The 20,586-nt window shown below is 34.7% G+C and overlaps 3 protein-coding genes across 3 annotated transcripts; 1 reads left to right on the forward strand and 2 right to left on the reverse strand.

Annotated features, from left to right (window-relative positions):
• Window positions 1-99: 99 nt before the first annotated feature.
• LOC123699156 (probable splicing factor, arginine/serine-rich 7) lies at window positions 100-4,430 on the reverse strand. Its single transcript, XM_045646041.1, has 4 exons — window positions 3,516-4,430; window positions 3,257-3,417; window positions 1,361-1,480; window positions 100-1,067 (listed from the first exon to the last, which is right to left on the reverse strand). The coding sequence occupies exons 1-4, from the start codon at window positions 4,230-4,232 to the stop codon at window positions 242-244; spliced, it is 1,824 nt and encodes a 607-aa protein (XP_045501997.1). The 5' UTR covers window positions 4,233-4,430; the 3' UTR covers window positions 100-241.
• An 894-nt stretch (window positions 4,431-5,324) lies between these two features.
• On the forward strand, window positions 5,325-6,134 carry LOC123699312. Its single transcript, XM_045646238.1, has 3 exons — window positions 5,325-5,468; window positions 5,755-5,930; window positions 6,036-6,134. Exons 1-3 carry the CDS (start codon window positions 5,351-5,353, stop codon window positions 6,132-6,134), a joined length of 393 nt encoding a protein of 130 aa, XP_045502194.1. The 5' UTR covers window positions 5,325-5,350.
• Window positions 6,135-6,230: 96 nt separating this feature from the next.
• Window positions 6,231-18,847, reverse strand: LOC123699313 (dynein axonemal heavy chain 12). The gene is made up of 2 exons (XM_045646239.1): window positions 18,713-18,847; window positions 6,231-18,086 (listed from the first exon to the last, which is right to left on the reverse strand). Exons 1-2 carry the CDS (start codon window positions 18,845-18,847, stop codon window positions 6,420-6,422), a joined length of 11,802 nt encoding a protein of 3,933 aa, XP_045502195.1. The 3' UTR covers window positions 6,231-6,419.
• Window positions 18,848-20,586: the final 1,739 nt, after the last annotated feature.

Below are 20,586 nucleotides of genomic sequence, written 5' to 3' on the forward strand. Positions count from 1 at the left end.
TTTTTTAAATCAATGTTTTTAAATTATATTTCTTTGAGAGTTCGTTTCTCAATAGTTTTTAATTTGAAGCATGAATTAGTTAATAAATAAAACGAAACATATTATTAAATTGATTTATTACTTAATTATACTATGCGAAAAACACTAGTTATGCAAAATGAGAACAATCAAGCAAATTATACAAACAGCACATTAAAAAAATAACTTGTTGAACTATTTCATGAAGTCGGTAACTTTAAATCTAGGGCGAATTGGAAATATCCATGTTGTCTGGAGAATTCTTTTCATTTCCCAATTCAGGGGACGCATTTTCAACAATGGAAGAATTTTTTTCCTCAATAACCGTGGGAAGGCTCGGAGTTATATCCCGCGACTTTCTGTCGTGCGGCGTTTTCGAGTCTCTGATGGACCGGCTTTTCGATCTGCGGCTTCTAGACCGCGAACGTTTCCTTTCTCTTGACCTGGTTCTTTTTCTGTCCCTAGATCTAGAGCGCTTCCTATCTCTCGATCTAGATCTTTTCCTGTCCCTGGACCGAGTCCGTTTGCGCGATCTCGACCTCTTTCTTTCTCTAGAGCGAGACCTTTTTCGGTCTTTAGAGCGTGATCTCCTTCTAGACCTGGATCGCTTCCTTCTAGATTTGGATCTGGATCGTCGTTTGGAGCGCGACCGATCGCGTTTCCTGTCTCTATCCCTTTCCTTGGTACGGGATCGTTCCCTCTTCTTTGAGGGCGACCTCTCTTTCACTTCTTTTTCCTTTTCTTTCTCCGGTTCTACCTTTTCTTTCTCTTCGGTTGGTGATGATGCTTTAGATTTAGTGTCGGAGCTCACTCCGTTAGTCTCAGATTCGACAATTTCAACTTTGGGCTCTTGTTCTTTCTCCTCTTTGGGTGGCGATTTGGGTTTTTCACTTTTTTCTTTGTCTTTGTCAGAGTCTTTCTTATCTTTACGATCACGGTCACGGTCGCGATCGCGGTCACGGTCACGGGATTTATCACGCTTAGATCTCGAAGTGCGATGTCGTGATCTAGATCTTGAACGTCTGGAACTGCGGTGGCGAGAGCGAGATCTGAATTAAGATGGAAAATTTAACATTATTATAGAGGAAATTAAATTTATTGAATACATTAATTTGACTAGACTTCTGAAGGATACTTAGATCCATAAACATTTAAATAATATGTAGAAACATTAACATAATATGTATACTGGATAAAAACAGGTTTTTAAAAAAAAGAGTCCTGTTTCATTCATTAAATATTTCAATTGATCATTTTATTTAATTTATTATATACAATATTATAATAGAAGCTTAAAATTATTAAAGTGTACCAAATAACCAATAACACAATATAACATTACCTGGTACGATGTCGGTTCCTAGATCGAGACCGTCTGGAGCGATGTCTGGAGCGGGATCGTGAGCGCTTGCCGCGGTGCCTCGAGCGGGAACGGCGTCTCGAACGAGAGCGGGAACGAGTCCTGACACAAACTTGTACATTACTTGACAATCCCACACAATTACTAGAATTCTAACTGGTACATGAAACCTTCTATTTTACTTGACAATCCTACTTATATTAGTAACGCGAAAGTTTGAAAGAATGTAAGGATGTTTGTTACTCGTTCAAACAAAAACAGCTCACATCTGTAAAATTTGTCGCATATGCTACTTTTTTATCTGGGTGCTACGTGGGTGAAGCTACGGGATGCAGCCTTGCAGCTTTGTTTGCTTCCAATTGGAGTTTTTGCCATTTTTGGAACATTTTTAATTGATGTTCTGCTTTTTGTGGTCGTAATGAATACCTCAATACATAGACTTTTTACAAATAATTTTTTAAGTCAAGCCAGTAGTTCTTGAGATTAGCGTGTTCAACACAAACAAACAAAATACTCATCAGCTTTATTATTTAGGATAGATATAGAACAACATTATGAGAAAACTCTTGCAGCAATAAGCCTGTGTCGTGGAAAGAAATAAAAGGTTAGAACTTAGATTATAGTTGAGAAAAAAATCTGTAAGAACTAGGTTATTTTTATTAAATCGATGAGGAAACGCCGCATCTTGGTCCCCTGAATAGATGGTGATACTACTGCTATTGCTATTTGCTATATTATAACATGTTGTAATTTTTTTTTTTGTTAATAGAGGTTAGTAATAATTAAAATTACAATTTTAAATGAAGTTCAAAATTTCTTGAATTAGATAAGAGCCATTAATAAAATTGTGTATTTCCAAGTTTACTGAAGTTTAGTCTTCAACTAACTAACTATCTTATCACTGATAATTAGAAATGTATAATATTTCATTAACATTAAGAGAGTTAAATAAATTAGATGTGCTATTGTTTAAATTGTTTTCTTTTGTTATTTTATTGTAAAGATTGGCTATTCTATTCTGAATATAAAGTTATTGAAACTTTTTAGCCATATTTGTTTAGAGCAAAATTTTCAAACACAAAGTCAGTTTTGAGAAGACAATGTTTGTTTAGCAAACATTATAAACAAGAAGTTTTTGTTATTATCATAGTTAGTCTGATTAACTTAATTTATTCTTTAAGTTTATATTCATCATCAACGCATATAATGGCTGGTGAAAATAAAACATAGCTATAAAAATGGACCCCATTACACTATATATCTAATGCAAATGAATAAAGACAGCAACTGACTTGCAATAATGGTACAATTTGCAATCAGACAAGTTACAATCCCACAATCTATGAAACATGACAGCTTTATTACATGAAAACTTGTCTTATTGCTGTTGAGGAGAGGATTATTATAATAAATTGTTAAATAATTGTAGACATTACCTCTACGCAGTACATTCGAGTATAAACGGAGCACGATTGAGCTGACTAATCAACGCACGGAAACGCTGCATCATATAGCTACTCTGCAATGTAACAAGATCGCCACAAACACATTACATATGTTGCAAGTCAGTCGCTACCTTTACTGATTAGTTATTAAACAACTTCCTATTACATATTCGCTTCTTACTTGCAGTGGGGTTGGATAGGTGCATTATAGATAACGCAGGATCTCAAATGATAACAGAATCAAGTTTTTTGTTTAACTTATGATGATGTTTTTTGTTATTTGCTCTTAATATATATGATAATATGTACACATATTTAACGTCAACACTGTTTAAATGTGATTATTCTTCTTGATTACACAGTGCACAACTTGATTCTGTTAACAAACACAGCATTAAGAAAATGATGGGATATTAAATACAAAATGGAGTACCTCCGTTTGTCCTTTGATAACAGTCCAATTACTGGGTCAATCGCTGCAGAGATTAAGTTCTGTGCCTCTTTCACTCGGCACATTGCTTCTTCAATCTCACGCTGGGCGGCCTCATTACTCTTTGTTTGAGGTTTGCAAATTGCCTGGGTTGCATGATGTACCTGAAAATAATAATAATATTATCCATAATAATATTATACTAGACCTGTGATATAATTATAGATTTAATAGTAAATTCGTAAGTGTTATAATATTTTACCTTTATAGTTTGTCCTTCGACTGTGGTGTCATTTAACTGTAAAGCTTTCAACACACTCTCTTGTTCCGTCATTTCAACCAATGCATACTTTAGTTTATCAGCATCCCGTTCACAAAAGCGTAAGTATGCTACCTCCCCAGCCTGACAGAAATGATCGACCAACTGCTGATGAGTCAGATCACCCACATTGATTACTAGTAACGTTCTTCGAATCTCCTCTATCTTGCGTGAATCATATGCAGCTGGGATGGGAGGGTAAGGTGGCAATCCAGCTGCCGCCATTTTAGGATCATATGTTTGTATGACTTGATTCGGCGGCATGCCCTCCAGAGAATTAACGACGTGAGCTGGCAGGCGCGGCTCCACCGAATTTAAACCTGGCACTAAAGTTCCATTACTGGACATTTCTAGCGCTTTATGCTCATCTGGAATTTCACCAGATTGCATAGGTATGACGATTAAAGCACGATCTATGAACACCGTGTTCGTCATGTGCTGGGCGACGTTCACCGTCGCCGCATCGTAGTACTTCACGTAGCAGATTCGGGACTGCACCGGGCACGACACGTCTCTTATCGTCGGATACAATCGAATGTCATCAATCTTCCCCAAGTAACCAAACAACGTTTGCATTTGGTCTTTGGTAGCTTGGGGAGCAATATTGGTGACTTGTATCACCCGTGTACTGCTGGAAACCATTTTTGAAGACTTACACATGGAGGCGACTCATATAGTACAGTTTTTTGATGAAGAGTAATCCTTGGCGTTGGTGTTATTTATGCTACATGATGAATAATGACTATTTAGTATTCATTATTACTTTTGATAATATAGGTAGAACTTTCTTGAAAATATGGCAAGGAAATTCGCAACACACGCTGAACAGCAAAAAGTGACAACTGACAGATGTCAAGAGGTGACGCCGAAATCACGCGTCGTGTGAACTTTGACAAACACAGTATATTTAGAACACACCAATAACATGAAATACTACAGATAAACAAGTCATAATGATATAAGCAATCCGTGTTTTCCATTTACAGCACTAGAGAGCATTAAGCGGCATAATGTAACGTTGAATGTTTCAACTACAGCAACGCTTCGCACAATCGAGCACTCTTAAAAGTAATGCGCGTGATGCGTGCAATCGATGCCAACTCAGTGACAGAATTTTAATTTTTCCCCTTTAAATACGGCATTGTGCGCCACTGAGTCGCATTATTCTCTATTATGCTCTGTAATTGGAAAACTACCATTGTCCTCAATCTACAAAAATTTTGCATTAGCTGTAGCAAACTTCTATTGTTATCCTCTGCGTCATTTCATAAAAAGGCGGGATTTGTAAACAAGTACTCTGCACTAAATAAATTGGGCATTCAAGAAAACATTTTATAAATTATTTGCATAATAATGGCTATTCCGGATAAATTAACGGATTTGAAATTTAAACTAAATTCAGGTTTACTAAAATAATGGCAAAAACAGTGTATCAATTAAATGATTATGATAAAAAGATGATAAATATATTTAAATTATTTCAGCCGCAAAACAAAAGTTAAAGAAGGAACGAATTTTACATTCACACCGAAGTCAAGAAAGCAGTTTTACTGAAGAAATCTCCCTTATAAAAGAAGAAAATGAATCTTTCATGCAACAAATTAATGTAATACGTGAATTTGCAAAAAATAAACTTTGTAAATAGCTCCGCCGCGCCGGCGCTAATCCTGAACTCCATCGGAGATGAAATTCTTTGTTATACAAACCTTACCACCTTATCTATTCGTATAATCATACAATTCTCTTCTTAATAGGAACTCACCTCTCAGATATCACAAATGAAATCGCAAATAATAATGATAGATGTTTGTAGAGCATCTGAAGAATCCAAAATAAATGTACTTGAATCAAATTTGAATGTGTATAAAAATGAGTACGATGAACTGTATAAAAAAGGTGAGTTTTATTTTTATTATTGTCAGGGGCTATCTAACACCGAAAGAATTTTTCAAATCGGACCGTTCCTGAGATAAGCGCGTTCAAACAAACAAACTCTTCAGCTTTATAATATAAGTAAGTATTAGTATAGATTAATTAAAACTTCCAGTGCACCTTGAATAAAATAATTGTAGATAATCCAAATCCAAACTTGACTATATTAACCTATATACTTAGACTAAACATCGGATCGGAATATTATAATAGGTAAGTACTGACATTAACAATATACTTAACTTTATAGAACGCGATTTAGTAGACCAGCAAAACGTACAACTAAAACAAAAAGAAGCTGAGGAAGAAGAGATAGAGAGAGTAAAATTAACGAAAATTCTAGAAAGGAATGAACAGCAAGCGAAGGAAGCAGAGGCTATTGAACAGGAATGTGAAGCTATTGAGCGAGAGTGTAGTGTTTTGACGGTAATTATTAAAAAAACACATCATTTTCTGTTATAAAACCTAGTAAGGAATCTGCAACCTAGCTATGCCTTCGAGTTATTAATAATGAATGTTTAAAATTTTCAGAAGAGAAACAAAGCGATAATGTTAAAATTAAGAAAAAAACTTGTCGAAACCGAAGATATAAGGCGCGAATTCACGAAGAAAAAGGAAAATACAAATTAAATTCAAAATTAACAATGTCTTCAATTCTATTAGAGAAAAGTTATGAAAATAAACAACATCCATTAGTTTACGGTTTTATTTAAATACATACCTACAACCATTAACATGCATGAGTATAAAATCTAATAAATAATAACTAACTACTAGAGAAAATAATAAATTCTAATACTTTTGTCAAGACGCACAGAGACTTGGTACAATTAAACATAATAAATACGTAGCTAAAAATGTAAAAAGACGAAGAAAATAAATTGATTAGTTATTCAAAAATCATTCTATATTAGTTTAATTATCTAATTGAAGTAGCAAGGCAACACTTCGTTTTATCCAATGGGCTGAAGGCATGTCTGATGGTAAATAGAATGCCAAAACGAAGTTAGACGAATGACCAGTGGTTGCAAGAACACCTTTTCTTTCTAACGTTTTATAAAGGGGACATCTGTATCTTGTACCTTCAACAAATTCTGTTTTTAACTTGGGGAAGAGCCACACAGCGGGCATATGATCGTTCAATATCTTAGGTAATTGTTCTCCGATAACATGCTTATCACGATCCCAACGTCCACCGTCCATGAACAGACCCTGTACGTAAACTCCAGATTCCGGTGGCGTAGTTTCATAATCAACTTTCCTTACTTCAAAATCAAATATAAGCAAATCAATTGGAATTTTCTTAGCTCGCGCGTAATTCTGAACAGAACCTGTCAGAAACGCTTGAGTGAAAAAGAAACCAGATAACCAAAACGTTGGTGGTTTTCCATTTTGATACCAATCTTCTAACATTGCAAGACGTTCAATAAAATCCGCAATGTAACTTGGTAAAGGTTTTAAGCTAGGATAAGAAACTTTTGCCCAGTTATTTGGTATTCTTCCTAGAAGCATAGCATTTGCTTGTAAATCAAGCGCAGGTGACATTACAATAAATCCTTTAACAGCTTTTTGTAAATCAAGTAAAGACACTTTAACTTCTCTCAATAGTTTATTAAATCTTTCCATTTCTTGTATAAGTACCGTGTTCATTGACTCATTATAGTCAACTGGATACTTCTTTTGAGACGTTTCGATGTCGAATGGTTCGGGTAGTTTGGACACGATTTCAGTAGCCATTTGCATTAAAATAACTTCAGTATTACCACCTTCACCGCCACTACCGGTACCTTCCACTAAGACTAAAGCAGCTGCGAGTTCCATAGAAATAGTATAATCACGCGTTATTCCAGCATTCATATGTAAGCCAAATACTTCCGGAGGCGGGTTAACGGGGACAGATTCTATGTGTTTAAGATAGTCTTGATATTCACATCTACGAGGTAGACCATATTGGGACCCCACGTCACAAAATGAGTAGTTTGGATCATTAACTACCCCGGTATTTACATAATTATCTAAAATTGTAACTATGAGTCGCCTATCCCAATCGTCTGTTACTCTACCACCATAATTACATTCTCCGGTTAGATATTTTATTGCAACATATTGGATCTCTTCATATTGGTTCAAAAACATTTGCAGTTGCATGACAGATATATGAAAATCAGAATCATTAAAGCCATATTGAATGTTCCATCCCAAAGGGCCAAACTTTTTTCTTTCCTGAACCACTGCATGAAAAAAGCTTATTCCGTATAATAATTTACTAAACGCTTTATCTTTACCAGGACAGCCTTCGTAAAATTCAGGTTCTTTTAATGGTTCAGATAGATAAGATCGATTTAAATTATGTTGCAAACCTGTAGGTGGTTCATTGGTCATCTTTACTCCGACTTGTAGAACAGACTGAGGAAATCTATCTGAAGGATAGCTAGTCAACCATAATCTAAAGCTTAGATCAGTATTAGTCAAATCGAAACCTTCAACAATTTTTTCCAACACAGGTAACCAAGAAACTGCTAAATGGCAATTTTGTAAACACACCCACCCGCCTTCTAGTTGTGCCCTTTCAATCATTGCTCTTGCAATAGGTCCTTGTCCTTGTCCCAATGATATAGAATTAAATCTGTGGGAGTAACCCATTCTTTCACAATATTTCATGAGAGCACCCATTGGGTCAGACCCAGGTGATAAAATAAATATTAAAGGTGCTAGGCAATTAGAGTCACCAAAAGATTTAGCTATATCAAATGGCGGTGGGGTAATATACTTAGTTCCCAATTGTTTTTCTACAAAATCTGTCATAGCAATTTTTAACTTATCAGGTCTTAAGACCCTTATGACCAATAGTTTTTGAAAGTTTGTCAGATTTTCATCCCAGTTACCGGGCAATGGCTTATTGTGCGGTTCGAGGGCATCATAAACTTCTTTCCACTTTGATGTTGAATTGAGAAAATGACTTTTAAATCCTTTATAAGCACGTAAGTCGTCTATTCTACAAATTTCATCCCAACTTTTATCTGGTAACCAATCAAATGGCTTTTTGTGTGGATTCTCAACAGCAATACCACCCGTTATAAGGAATAAATATTCTTCATGATCCATTTCACCAGTAGATAACATCATTTTAGAACACATGATAAATGAAAACATTAATTTATCTTTATCGAAAAGAGACCGGCATACATTACTATAAAGATTGTAAGTAAATGTTTCCCTCAAAAACTTCAATCTCTTCTCTAAATCTTTAGATTTATTAGCATTTTCAATAGATATTATATACAAGTTTATAAACCACGTGAGAGAATATTGGTACATAGGATCTACATTTGGTAATTCTGTTACGCAATAATAAAGTACGGCTGAATGTGACGCTATCGGCCTGTATCCTAATCGAAACTTTTCAATGATCTCTTCTGTTTCTAAACTAGCTTCTTGCTTTTTCATAATATCAATAGCCAGTAATTTAGATGAATCTAAAACTTCAATAGCAGATTCGTCCTCTAAAATATCGCCTTTAGATTCTTGTAGAGTTCTTAAAATGTCATCCTCAACCTGTTTTAGAGCAGCACGATTAGCTGCTCCTTGCACTATTAATTTTTCGCGTTTTTCTTGTAAGTCTGGTCTCTCTTTAGCAACAACAATACCGAGAAGTTGATCTTCTAAACCGTCCTTGGTCAAGGCAAAATTAATAAGAGTGACCTTGTTAAATATTTCTGGTAAATAATGAGGATTCCTAAGTTTTGTGGTCATGTATAGTCTAAAATTTGGATGATATTCTATCACGTTATCACCCAATGCAATAAACTCCTTTCCAGCTTGAGTATAAGTATTTTTAAGTAAAACAGGATCTAACGGTGCCTCTACGTCTTCCAGAATACAGTCTATAAGCGCGGGTTTTCCATATTCTAGACACGTCTCAATAACTTTCATGTAGTTTCCATCTGTAAATTTCATAATTTGTAAGTCATTTGATTTTTCCATTGTCTTAATCCATTTGTTAGCCTGGCCTTGGGGATCTATGAGTAAAGACCACCTCATTGAATTATCTTGTATTATAGCATTATCAGTAGAGAATGAATCTCTGGGTAGGCCGGCAATGTACCAATTTTGAATTTTTATATCTGTTCCTAAAATGTCTTTAAATACGAAAGTTTCTGAATGAGGCATTTTTAAATGAATAACGAGATCGCGCCATTTTTCTGTAACTGCTGTACGAATAGGTAACGTATAAGGAGATAAGTAGGCAATTATGCCGCACGAGACTAAAATATCCCCAGCTAAATTATCATAAAGCATTTGAAGATTTTCAGCGGCAGCAGTCCAACGAACTCTTTCCCCACCCAAACCACCTATTAGTTTTTCAGCTCGATAAAGTTTGTCAATACATAATTGTACCTCATCTTCCAAAGCTTTTTTCTTTATATTAGCTTCCTCTAATGCCTCGTTTAGTTCAGCTAATTTTGCTTCCAATCGAGCTACTGTGGCTTTTTTTTCTTCTAGAATTGCCATAGTTTCCGCAAATTCTCTTTCTGCTGCTTCCAACTTTGCTTTTTTTGGTGCAACCACTTTAGCAACGGCATCATACATGTCCATAGCGATTATCCACTTACAAAGCCCTTCAGCGGCAGTAGATGCTTTTGCAATAATGTGTGGTTTGAAATCTTTATTTGACAGATATTCCTTTCTTATTTTTTGCATGACAGCAACAGGTATGTTATCCTTATCAAAATTTCTAAGTGAATCTAAGAAACTCATATCACCTAATATTCTTTTACTAGGGCCCCAATAATCAAAGATTTTTTTCCCGGGATTATCTGGGTCAGGTATTTTATCGGGCGGAATTTGCTTCATCACACAAACTGCTGCCATTACTAGCTTAACCGTTGCCGGTGGGTTTTTCATCGATTTTACTATAGTAATATCAGCTGGTTTCAAGGTATTAAGAGCAGCTATAGCATCTTCTAAAATAGGTAATGCTAATGCTAAATCAGCTTCACAATCTTTTTTGAGTTCCTGTGCGGCAGCTGCTTGAACATTCGCGACCTTTTGATCTTCTCGAACCTGTGCTGCAGCTTTATCAGCTATAGCTGTTTCAACTGCAATCTCTTCCATCATTTTGGTTGACTTTGCCGCCATAATGATGAGCTGAGGTTTAAGTGCATTTAGATCACGTTGCATTATAGCTACAGCATCAGCGGCTTGCATTAATTTATCTAAACCGTTAGTATATCTTAGCTTAGCTGCACGTAATTCCCTTTGCTTTCGGTTAGTCAATGTTGTAAATGATTTTATCAAATCTAAATAAGATGCAGATGTTATGTATGTTTTTCTGGCGAACTGATTGAAAAATTCGATTGAAACTTTTCGTGCATCGACATGGAATTGTTTACATGCAATAACAGCAGCTTGCTTGACTGGATCTGGAACATTGACTTTACCCATATAATGATTGGCTACCATTTCCAAAGCTTCTTCTGGCCAGCTGTCATACCAATCTATTGTACAACAGTTAACTAATGAAGGATACAACCTAAGCCTTGTTCGGAACGAACTCCCAATTGGGCTGAAGCATAAAACAACATGAAGCTTCGCTTTACATCGGCCTACGAAGAATGAAAGAATTTGCAATGGGCTTATATCCAAATTTCTATTCCCTCCTTGAGCTGCAAGTCGTACTAATTCTAAAATTTCTTGTTTTTCGTCTAATCCATATAAATTTGGTACTTCACCAGAATTTAGTAAACTATCTAAATTCTGTATAAACACTTCTTCCTTAATTTGACTTTCAGTAAACAAAAACGTGGTATCCTTGTTTAGACCACCGGATTCACGTAAAACTAATTTAATGTCGTCATGCCAATCTTTAACACTATAAGATTTTGTGATTTCCGGTTGAAACGTTTGTTGCCCCAAAATAGTACTTGCTAATCTTGTTAATGATTGCCTACCAGAGCCACCAACACCAACAAGCAAGGCATTGCCCGTCGGCATCGAAAGAAGTCTACAAATTTTTGATAAATGTTCCAAAGCGTAGTCAAACAATACAATATTCATTTTAGCTTTGTGCATGCTATTATACTCTGCAAGCATTGATATAGCAACATTTAGAACTACTTCTTTTGATGGCATTTCCTCGTAACGTCGTTCACCTTCAACACTATCAGTGTCCAAGTAACAACCAAACATCATTTTCTTAATATTTTCCTGCGTCACTTCACCATTATCATCTTGATAAGTATCCAAAGCAGATTCAAACGTATCTTTCATAAAATCTCTAGTAGATTTTCTCAAAATATTGTAAAACCATAAACGGTCAGGTTCGTCGACAAGTCTGTCATAAAATACTCTCATGATTTCATGAACCCAAACTCTTGTGAATGTCTTTTTATTGTCAGCGGATTCTTTTCTTAACAGAGCGCAACCTTGAATTACTCTTGAAAAATCTCGCAAATTAAAGATATAATGCGATTTTGCGGGAGTAGGTCTTAATCCTTCAGTAGCTTGGTCATATATATCCATAGTAGCAGCAATAATGTTTACAATTACAGGTTGTGTATCCTGTCCAAACCCATTTCTTCTCCAACCGAGTTGCAAGAGAGAAGTAAATATTTTAGACATACTTTCCTTCGAAAATTCGTTAATCGAGTATATATTATAATGTCTTAACATTCTGGGGTAAATAAGTTGTCTGCTTCCACCGACAGGACCAATAGCCCCGTAAAATATTGTATCATAAATGTATAAATTATCTGTAGTTTTTAAATCGTACCAATGTTTTATGTCAAAATATAATCTCAATAATTCTATAGCTGGCTGCGCACCATAAACTTCTTTAGCTGGCATATTCATATCGTCTATAAATATTATAGCTTGTTTGCCCTTCGTAGGTCCATAATTATTTTTTCTTCTTTTAACTAATTTCGATATAACTAAATCTTGAGTTTGATTCGCTGAGGTAGTAGTAGTAAAAGTAATAAATCCAGGAGTATATTTTTCCATATCAATCATGTTCATCAAAAAATTTTGAACATAAAAGCTTTTACCAGTACCAGTGGGTCCAATTAATAACAAAGGTTTCAAAAACTTCGTATGTAATTTTAAAAGAAATATATATTTTTCGGTTTCTAAAGTCGGAATAACGGTCTGTAGTAAGTTTATTTGCTCTTTAACTTGAGCTGCTTTAACGGCATCTGGCCAAGGTTTCCAGCAACCCTTACTTTTATACATATAATAATGATCAATTATCATTCCCTCCGTTGGGATGGACACATCGAGCCTGTCTATTTCAGGAGGAATACCATTCTCTCCTTTAAAATATTCTTTCACTAAGTCATCAAACCGTTCACGTGACTCGGTGTTCAATATACCTCCAACACCCCATACAAACGCAGTCATAAACGAAGCTGAAATCCATGTTCTTGTGTATTTTGTGTCTTCTTCTCCTTCTATTGCACTGTCCATTAGCATTTCTATAAGGCGAAGAGTGCTTATAACCAAATTCACTTCACCGGCTGTCACAAGTTGCGAACACTGTCTCCGGACATAATACACCAACGGATCAAATAGCCACTCACACATTGCAAAAATAAACTCTTCATTTTCTTCTAGCCATATAGGATTCAAAGTATTTAACCAAGATTTGTAAAAAGGCATAAATCCGAGTGATGCAGATTCCATATATATCATACCACACCTAGAAACAGTTGCAGGGGAGGCTTGAGCTAAATCCATTACTTCAAAAATCATGGACATAACATTGGACATAGCCATAACCTCACCGGACGTGAGACAAAGCTTCTTGTTATCATCCAAAACCGTGTTCATATTTTCAATCCATACTGCATCTACTGGTCCATCGAAAACAATCCATTTTCTAACTGGAGTATCCTCTGAAGCAAAGTTTCTAAACATCGTTGCTACAATTCCATCAGTCCATTCATAAGAAATTGGATCAAAAGCTCCGTATAGCTGACCCATTGTGACGGCTTTTGGATTCAAAACTTTATAAGTGCAAGCACAACCATCAGGCTGATTTCGTTCTTCCATCAATGTTAATGCTTCTGATAATACCTTAAGTGTCATTGATTTAGCCGAAAATGGATCACCTACAAGCATAAATCCATGTCTTACTATCATCATTTCATAAGTTTGAATAACTTTTATCAAGAAACATTCCATTGGTTGTAAATTGTTTATTTCACAAACATCATGGCAAGCCTGTAAAAAGTTTTCATAATCAGGTTTAGGTAGAGTAATACCTGGAAATAAATCTGATATGATGCCTTCAAATAGAGGTACGTCAAAAGACAAAAATTTGGGCAAATTTACATCTGTAATTGATCTCAACAACAATATACTTTCACTTTCGTTCGGGAAGCTTCTTTTTAAATTACCCGCAGCCGATAAAACAGTCTTTACAGCACGCATTCCATAATCATAATGGTTTTGTGAAGATAGTTGTTCCGAACATAGTCTGTAAGTTGTCACAATTTTTACGGATAAATTCCGAGCATCTATAAAACCAAACGAATATAATGATATTTCACCAATCATAGCATAATCAGGTACCATCATAGCTACGGTTCGAAACAATACTTTTAGGTTATCCGGTAATTCTGATCGCCCAGCATAACCGGGATTCATGGTAATACAAACATAACAAGCTGGGTTCAAATTTAAAGTTGTTCCTTCAAATTCAAATGTTTCTAAGTGTTGCCTTACTGCTTGTACAATACATAAAATTTGCTGTGCTATTACAGACAAAACTTCAACTTCAATCCTGTTGAACTCATCAAAACAAACCCACGCACCACACGAAGCCAAGCCCTTGAAAAATTTTCCCATGGCTTTGTAATCTAGACCATCTGAGCAATTAAATACTACACACTGTACTGCAAGAGCCTTTGCGAGATCTTTGGTAGTTTCAGTTTTTCCTGTCCCAGCCGGTCCTTCAGGAGCACCATTTAAATGTAGATAATACGCACCTATTAATGTTCTGTAGCATCGATCTGTTAATGGTGTTATGACAAGACGGTCCGAATTACCTAAGTATTCATATGCATAATTTACTACAGCATTGATAATTTTTACAAACACCCTTTCCTCTTCCCAATAGTAACGTAATTGAGCAAGCCATTGAAAATCAGTAACTTCAGTAACATTTTTTCCAATTAACTCAAATATGACATCCTTAGCATGTACATCTATTACAATTAGTGCTTTTACGGTTATGCTGTTTAATTTTGTAAGATCAGTTCTTCTTATAACTGCTACGGTTTCATTTAGTTGCTTTGTTAAGCCGACATGAAATTCCTGTAATTGACTTAGCTTGTGTGTATTCAGACATTCATGAACATCAACCGCCCAGTAAATCTGAGAAATCGCTAACACAACCATTCCTTCCCATGACAAAATCCATTCTACACGGCCCATATTAGGATAATCATAATAAGATAACTCAGTTTCCGATTTCACAGCTTTAAGCATCTGATCTTCCACTTGAAGTAACCACTTTTCAACGGATCCTCTTGCTGCTGCAACACTTATGGTTTCGAGAAATTCAATTTGTTCGCCTTCCATGGAAATCATAGCTGATATATTAAATTCAGGATCGAAAACTAATCTATTAATACCTTCAAAACATTTTTTGAGATGTGGCTGAACCTTGAGTGGATTCTTAGTTTCTGATAAAATTTCCAACATTTCATCATTAGATAAGAAGAAGAAACGTGGAAAGTATAATCGTTTCTTTTCGAGATAATTATTAACGCCGTCATTTATTTTCTCAAGGAGACCTGAGGCTATTTTAAATGATTCTAAAACTCCAGCTCCACCAGCAACATCCAGAACATGCGGATCTTTGTCTACAGAACCCATGTAACGTCGGTAGATATTATTAACTTCCACAAACATAACTCCCTCTTCTTGCATTTGTGCTACGATATCCTTTGATGAAAATATTGGCAGTAAATACAGCCACTGACTTTGAACTTTACCCCATTCATCGATTGTTGAATTAACACGCATTATTTTTTCATACCAAGCCCGCACTTGTGCTTCGAAAGGTTTGACGAAAGCTGAACCTCGCATGCCGACTGTTTTCACAATATGATCGTCTAAAACACTCTGAATATCATCAAGACCAGATAGTATAAATATACCAGTGTCTTTGTAAGGACTGGTTTTAAAACAAATATCAGTCCATTCTGATATCATTTTATTCAAATTGGTTATTAATGCCAACTCTTTCGTAGCGGCTACGCTTACTATTTCATATTGATCTATATCATCCCACAAATTAAAATTAATTATTTTTCGCAATGTTGTTCCAGCAGTTGGGGTCAAATCAAATCCAGCAATTGCAGACATCTCGTCCCAATGTCTCTGTACTAATGCTGGGTTGCACATGATATGTGCCATTTGTACATTTGGCCGCCAGTCTTTAATTTCAATGACACATTGAGCGCATAATTTCATAGGTGCGGGTAAATTATTTATATCAGGGTCATCGACAAGTCCCTGGAAACGTTTTTCAACGCCTTCAGAAATTTGTTGTTTAATTTTAGTCCTGTATGCTTTGGACAATTTAAGAAATTCTTTATAGAAAAAATCATGGTCTTGTTCAATTTTTTCGTGGTCTAAATATTCAAAAGGACCATCCATCCAAGTATAATAGCTTCGTTTCCATCTATGTACAAGATGAACAAGGCTATGAAAAGGCAGTATAAAGTCTTTTAGTTCATCTAAATCAGGATATTGCGAAACGGGAAATTTAAAAGTTTTTTCTTCATTATTTATCCAAGCAACTAATTTATCACAATCGGCCAATCGATGCACAAGTTTACGCAAGTGTTCTAAATATTGTAAGGTATAATTAATGTCATCCATGTTATCCAAAAGTTGTAAGTAAGGAATCATCTCTAAAACTTCTTTATTTAAGAATGCTATTTTTGATTGCAAATTGTCTTCCATTTCACCTTTAAATGTTTCATAAGCAGCGGCATTTTTCTCAAATATAGGTTTAATGTCCGTCAACCAATTCACAGTCTTTGTATTAGATGCCACATGATCCGGGGACAGAGACGTCATTTCTAATAAATTTGATATGATTTCAATTTGCCTAAGAATTCTTTCTTTCAATGCTTCAACTAACACAGTTTTAGCGTGTAAAATATATACGCCTTGTTCAATTAATTCCGCGGCATTTTCGGGTTCTTTAAGTGCTTTAGCAGCAATTATTTCAAATTCATGACATATACTGTTGTTTTCATCCATGTGGGTTTTAACTATACCGGCAATTATGTCGTTTATGAATTCCATGGCTTTACTCTTTAAACCGTCGACCATTTTAAGCTGACCTACAATAGCACAATTGAAATATTCATTTTCAAGAATCGCTGTTATTTCGGAATCAATGCCTTGAAAATATTTTATTTTATCACGTGATTCTTCGAATTCTTTAGCTTGTTCAATAAAATGTAAAAGTGCTGATTTAGCAGGAGCCCCGTACAGCATACTGTATTCTTTTCTCAATCTATCTAAGTAATCGACAAGAGGTGAGAACACTTCAAATAATACTTTCTGTAATCTGTCATGTCCATCTTTATGTAGCCACTCGTTGTATTGAACGGGCAGAGCATCGTTATTGTATGGTATTTTGAGATATTGTTCAATAGGCATAAGTCGTTGAGATATACGAGAAATAGCATTAGCAATATTATGATAAACCTCATATAAATTTTCAAGAGACGGTTCATAAAAGAATTCGCCATCAAAATTTAAATCTACGTTTAATATTGGGACGGAATCTGGATCTTTCAAAGAGTCTATAATCGCATCGATAGATCGACGCATGAGTTCTTGAATTTGCATAGAAATCATCTTTGTTGCACATTTCACAAAATCTGGAATACGTTTAGGACGCATTCCCTTCAAACATCGTGGGTTTTTAAGCCAAGTTACAAGAATCGAATACCACGTACTGGACACTAGATAGTCAGCACGTTTGATTTCTTCTAAAATTTTTGTTTGGAATTCTTCTATATCCATCGGGCCTCGTGCACGATATTTTGCCAAACTTATGATATAAGGTGGGAATGTTTTCTCAGAAGATTCCAGAACAAGCCTTATGAACGGATGCAAAAGCAATGAACCATCTTTAAGTTTTTTCCGAAACTTCACCATTCTATCGAAATTTGGCGTAACGCCGTGGAATTTGAACGGCGGCTCCACATATCTTCTCCTAGAGACTCCGGGAACGTCACGGATGACAGTCCTTACAGCTAAGTCATGCAAATTCTTATTCCATGCTTCCTTACTCTCCTCAATGAGTTCTTCTGTTAGCGCAGGGAAGGCATTACGAAGTTTAGCTGGTATCAATCCTATTATCTTTCTCTCCCATGATTTCAGCATAGGAGGTGGTTTGATTTTATCAGCACATTCTCTGAGTACCGCAATATGTCTATCTTGGGATATTTCTAAGTTGTCCAATTCGCGCGGTAAACATATCGGACGGGCTATTTTTACTTTCCTCTCTGTAGCTTTCTCCTTCAATATTTTACGAAATTTTGCCTGTTTATCCTGAAATTTAACATCATAAGATATTATGAACGTAGAATATGAACCCGTTCGCTAAAAGAGGACTTTGTAATTGTGAGTCTTATTTTAAATATTTCGGGACAATTTTCACACACGGCACGATCTGATCCCAGACCAAGCTTTCGCTTGTGTTATGGAAACCAGATGACTGATAAACATACATATATAATTTTAAATAAATACTTATATAGATAATTAACACCCAGACACAGAGCAAACATCTATGTTCGTCACACAAATATTTTCCCCGGGTGGGGATCGAACCCACGACCTCTGACTTTGAAGGCAGGGCCACTACCAACCAAGCCAACCGGCCAGTCAACAATTTTAATTAATAATAATCTGTACAGGTAAAATGAACGAAAATCTTACTTCTTTTAGAAATTAGGTAATTTTAGTTACATAAAATTATCTACTTTTTCTATGAGATTTAAATATAATTTAAGTAGATTTAAGTATAGTTATTTCGTTTAAGATGGTACTTATTACAATTTGATTGGCTTAATACAGTTAAACGAATTCACTCGAGATCGCGAATGATACTCGTACCTCATATAATAAGACAATCGTACGAAATGCATTTAACATTACTCTTAATAATAATTTACCTTAATCCGATTAAAAGGTGGTAATGGTTCAAATGGTAATTTATCCATCTTATGAACATCTGGTATAGGTAACATCTTCGGAATTCGACATCCATTTTTAGTTGTCAGCAACTTTCTCAATTCACTTTCATCCATGTTTTAAATTATATTACACTAGAACATTATAATAAAATAAAAAAATCAAGTAATATTATAAAAGCGCACTTCGTTATTGACAAAATATAGACTGAAAAGCTGTAGTCATGGTAATGTCATAGATACGTTTGTTTTGTAAATATGACCAGTGACACCAGTATGTAAAGTATGTATAGCGTGTATAGTGTATACTGTATACTGTGACTGTATATAAGTGGTGGTATAGCTCCGATGAGTATGAACTTTTAGAGCAACTTTTGTCTCCGCAACTATTTTGTCTCTCCCATCAACTCTATAGGAAGTTGCGTCGCTACGTGCGCTTACATTCTTACTAGCCCATAGAGTTGATGGGAGAGACAAAATAGTTGCGGAGATAAAAGTTGCTCTTGCGCGCTAGCTCTTAGAAGTAAATTTACTGCAAAGTAAATAATATTTATAAATATTCAATATTATTCATAACCTATTCATTTCTATTATTATATTGGAATCAAAAATATATTATACATATAAAGGTCATAAACACACCATCAAATAATTAATCTTAAATCTAACAACTGAAAACTAAGAAATAGTTAGATAACTCAACACAACTCAATCGTTAGATATCTAAAGTCTAAACCAATAAAATTTCGAATAGTAATTAAAAGAGAAGGACAAATAAAACAATTTTATAACACATGACGTGAATATATTTGCACAAACAATAAACAAATGCACAAACACGTACGTGTCAATATTATACATGTGTACATTCAGTTCCCACTAAACTTTTCTTACATTATTATTTACACGATACTCTATTACAATTCCATCTTTTATATCAAATATATAATAGGTAAATATTTTAACGAGGATCAATCACCTATAAAGAGCCTTTATTTAAAAAAAATATTCATTTAAAAAAGATTTTGCGGGTATAGTTGAAAATTGTATATCTATTAAAATATTTACTTGAATGGATCTAAACGGAATTTAAGATAATTATAGATAATAGCTGTAAGACAAAATCAGATAAAGTGTTTGCTTTCTTTTCTTTCCCCAAATTTTTGGACATTTGTCATAATAACATTTAACGAGATTGAGATATTCTGAGATTACAATATACTTGAGATATATGCAATGCACAATTGTCCAACCTCTTCGTTTGTAATTTTTCTCTAATATGTGCTGTAAGAACAGATTATTAATATCTCTTTTAGTCTCTTATAAAACATTATAAGATTTTGTTTTAATTTAAATTAATCCGTATCTTTTTATAATAAAAAGTTATTTTAAATGGATAAAATATTGAGCATTGTGTTAATGGTCGCCAATATATTGAGTATGAGAATTGTAAAATAATGTCAATGTGATCTTTATAAGAATGACACTTTGTGTGAGCTATTTACCTGTTTATCTTCTAGTGATTGATCCCCTAAAATCTAAATCAAGGAATATATATCAGATCGTTAGTTTTTCAGTGCTTGTAGATTTACCTTTATTTCTTAGACCGTGTTATAAGCGATTGTAAAAAACCAAAACGTATTCAAATAAATTTATTAACATTGTGACGTTAATTTCTTTGGGACAAAAAGTTTAATTGGTGTTATCATATTTAGATGAAAATTAACAAGATATGCAATGTTGGCACAAAAAGGTACATGTAATATTAAACAATTATCTACACATTTAAGGAATGTAAGTTAAAAATAACAAAATTTCCAATTTAAGTCCAACAATAAATTAAACCAACAATTTAT

This window comes from Colias croceus, chromosome 17 (assembly GCF_905220415.1).
Source record: "Colias croceus chromosome 17, ilColCroc2.1".
NCBI lineage: Eukaryota > Metazoa > Arthropoda > Insecta > Lepidoptera > Pieridae > Colias > Colias croceus.

Bases quoted from the DNA above. Each gene is read 5' to 3' on its own strand.
- LOC123699313 (XM_045646239.1), bottom strand. From the start codon at position 18,847: ATGGATGAAAGTGAATTGAGAAAGTTGCTGACAACTAAAAATGGATGT. The intron at 18,087-18,712 runs GTAAATTATTAT...GTTAAATTTCAG, and splicing joins CACCTTTTAATCGGATTAAG to GATAAACAGGCAAAATTTCG.
- LOC123699312 (XM_045646238.1), top strand. From the start codon at position 5,351: ATGAAATCGCAAATAATAATGATAGATGTTTGTAGAGCATCTGAAGAA. The intron at 5,469-5,754 runs GTGAGTTTTATT...TTAACTTTATAG, and splicing joins CGATGAACTGTATAAAAAAG to AACGCGATTTAGTAGACCAG. The intron at 5,931-6,035 runs GTAATTATTAAA...TAAAATTTTCAG, and splicing joins GAGAGTGTAGTGTTTTGACG to AAGAGAAACAAAGCGATAAT.
- LOC123699156 (XM_045646041.1), bottom strand. From the start codon at position 4,232: ATGTGTAAGTCTTCAAAAATGGTTTCCAGCAGTACACGGGTGATACAA. The intron at 3,418-3,515 runs GTAAAATATTAT...TATTATTTTCAG, and splicing joins TCGAAGGACAAACTATAAAG to GTACATCATGCAACCCAGGC. The intron at 1,068-1,360 runs GTAATGTTATAT...ATCTTAATTCAG, and splicing joins AGGAACCGACATCGTACCAG to ATCTCGCTCTCGCCACCGCA.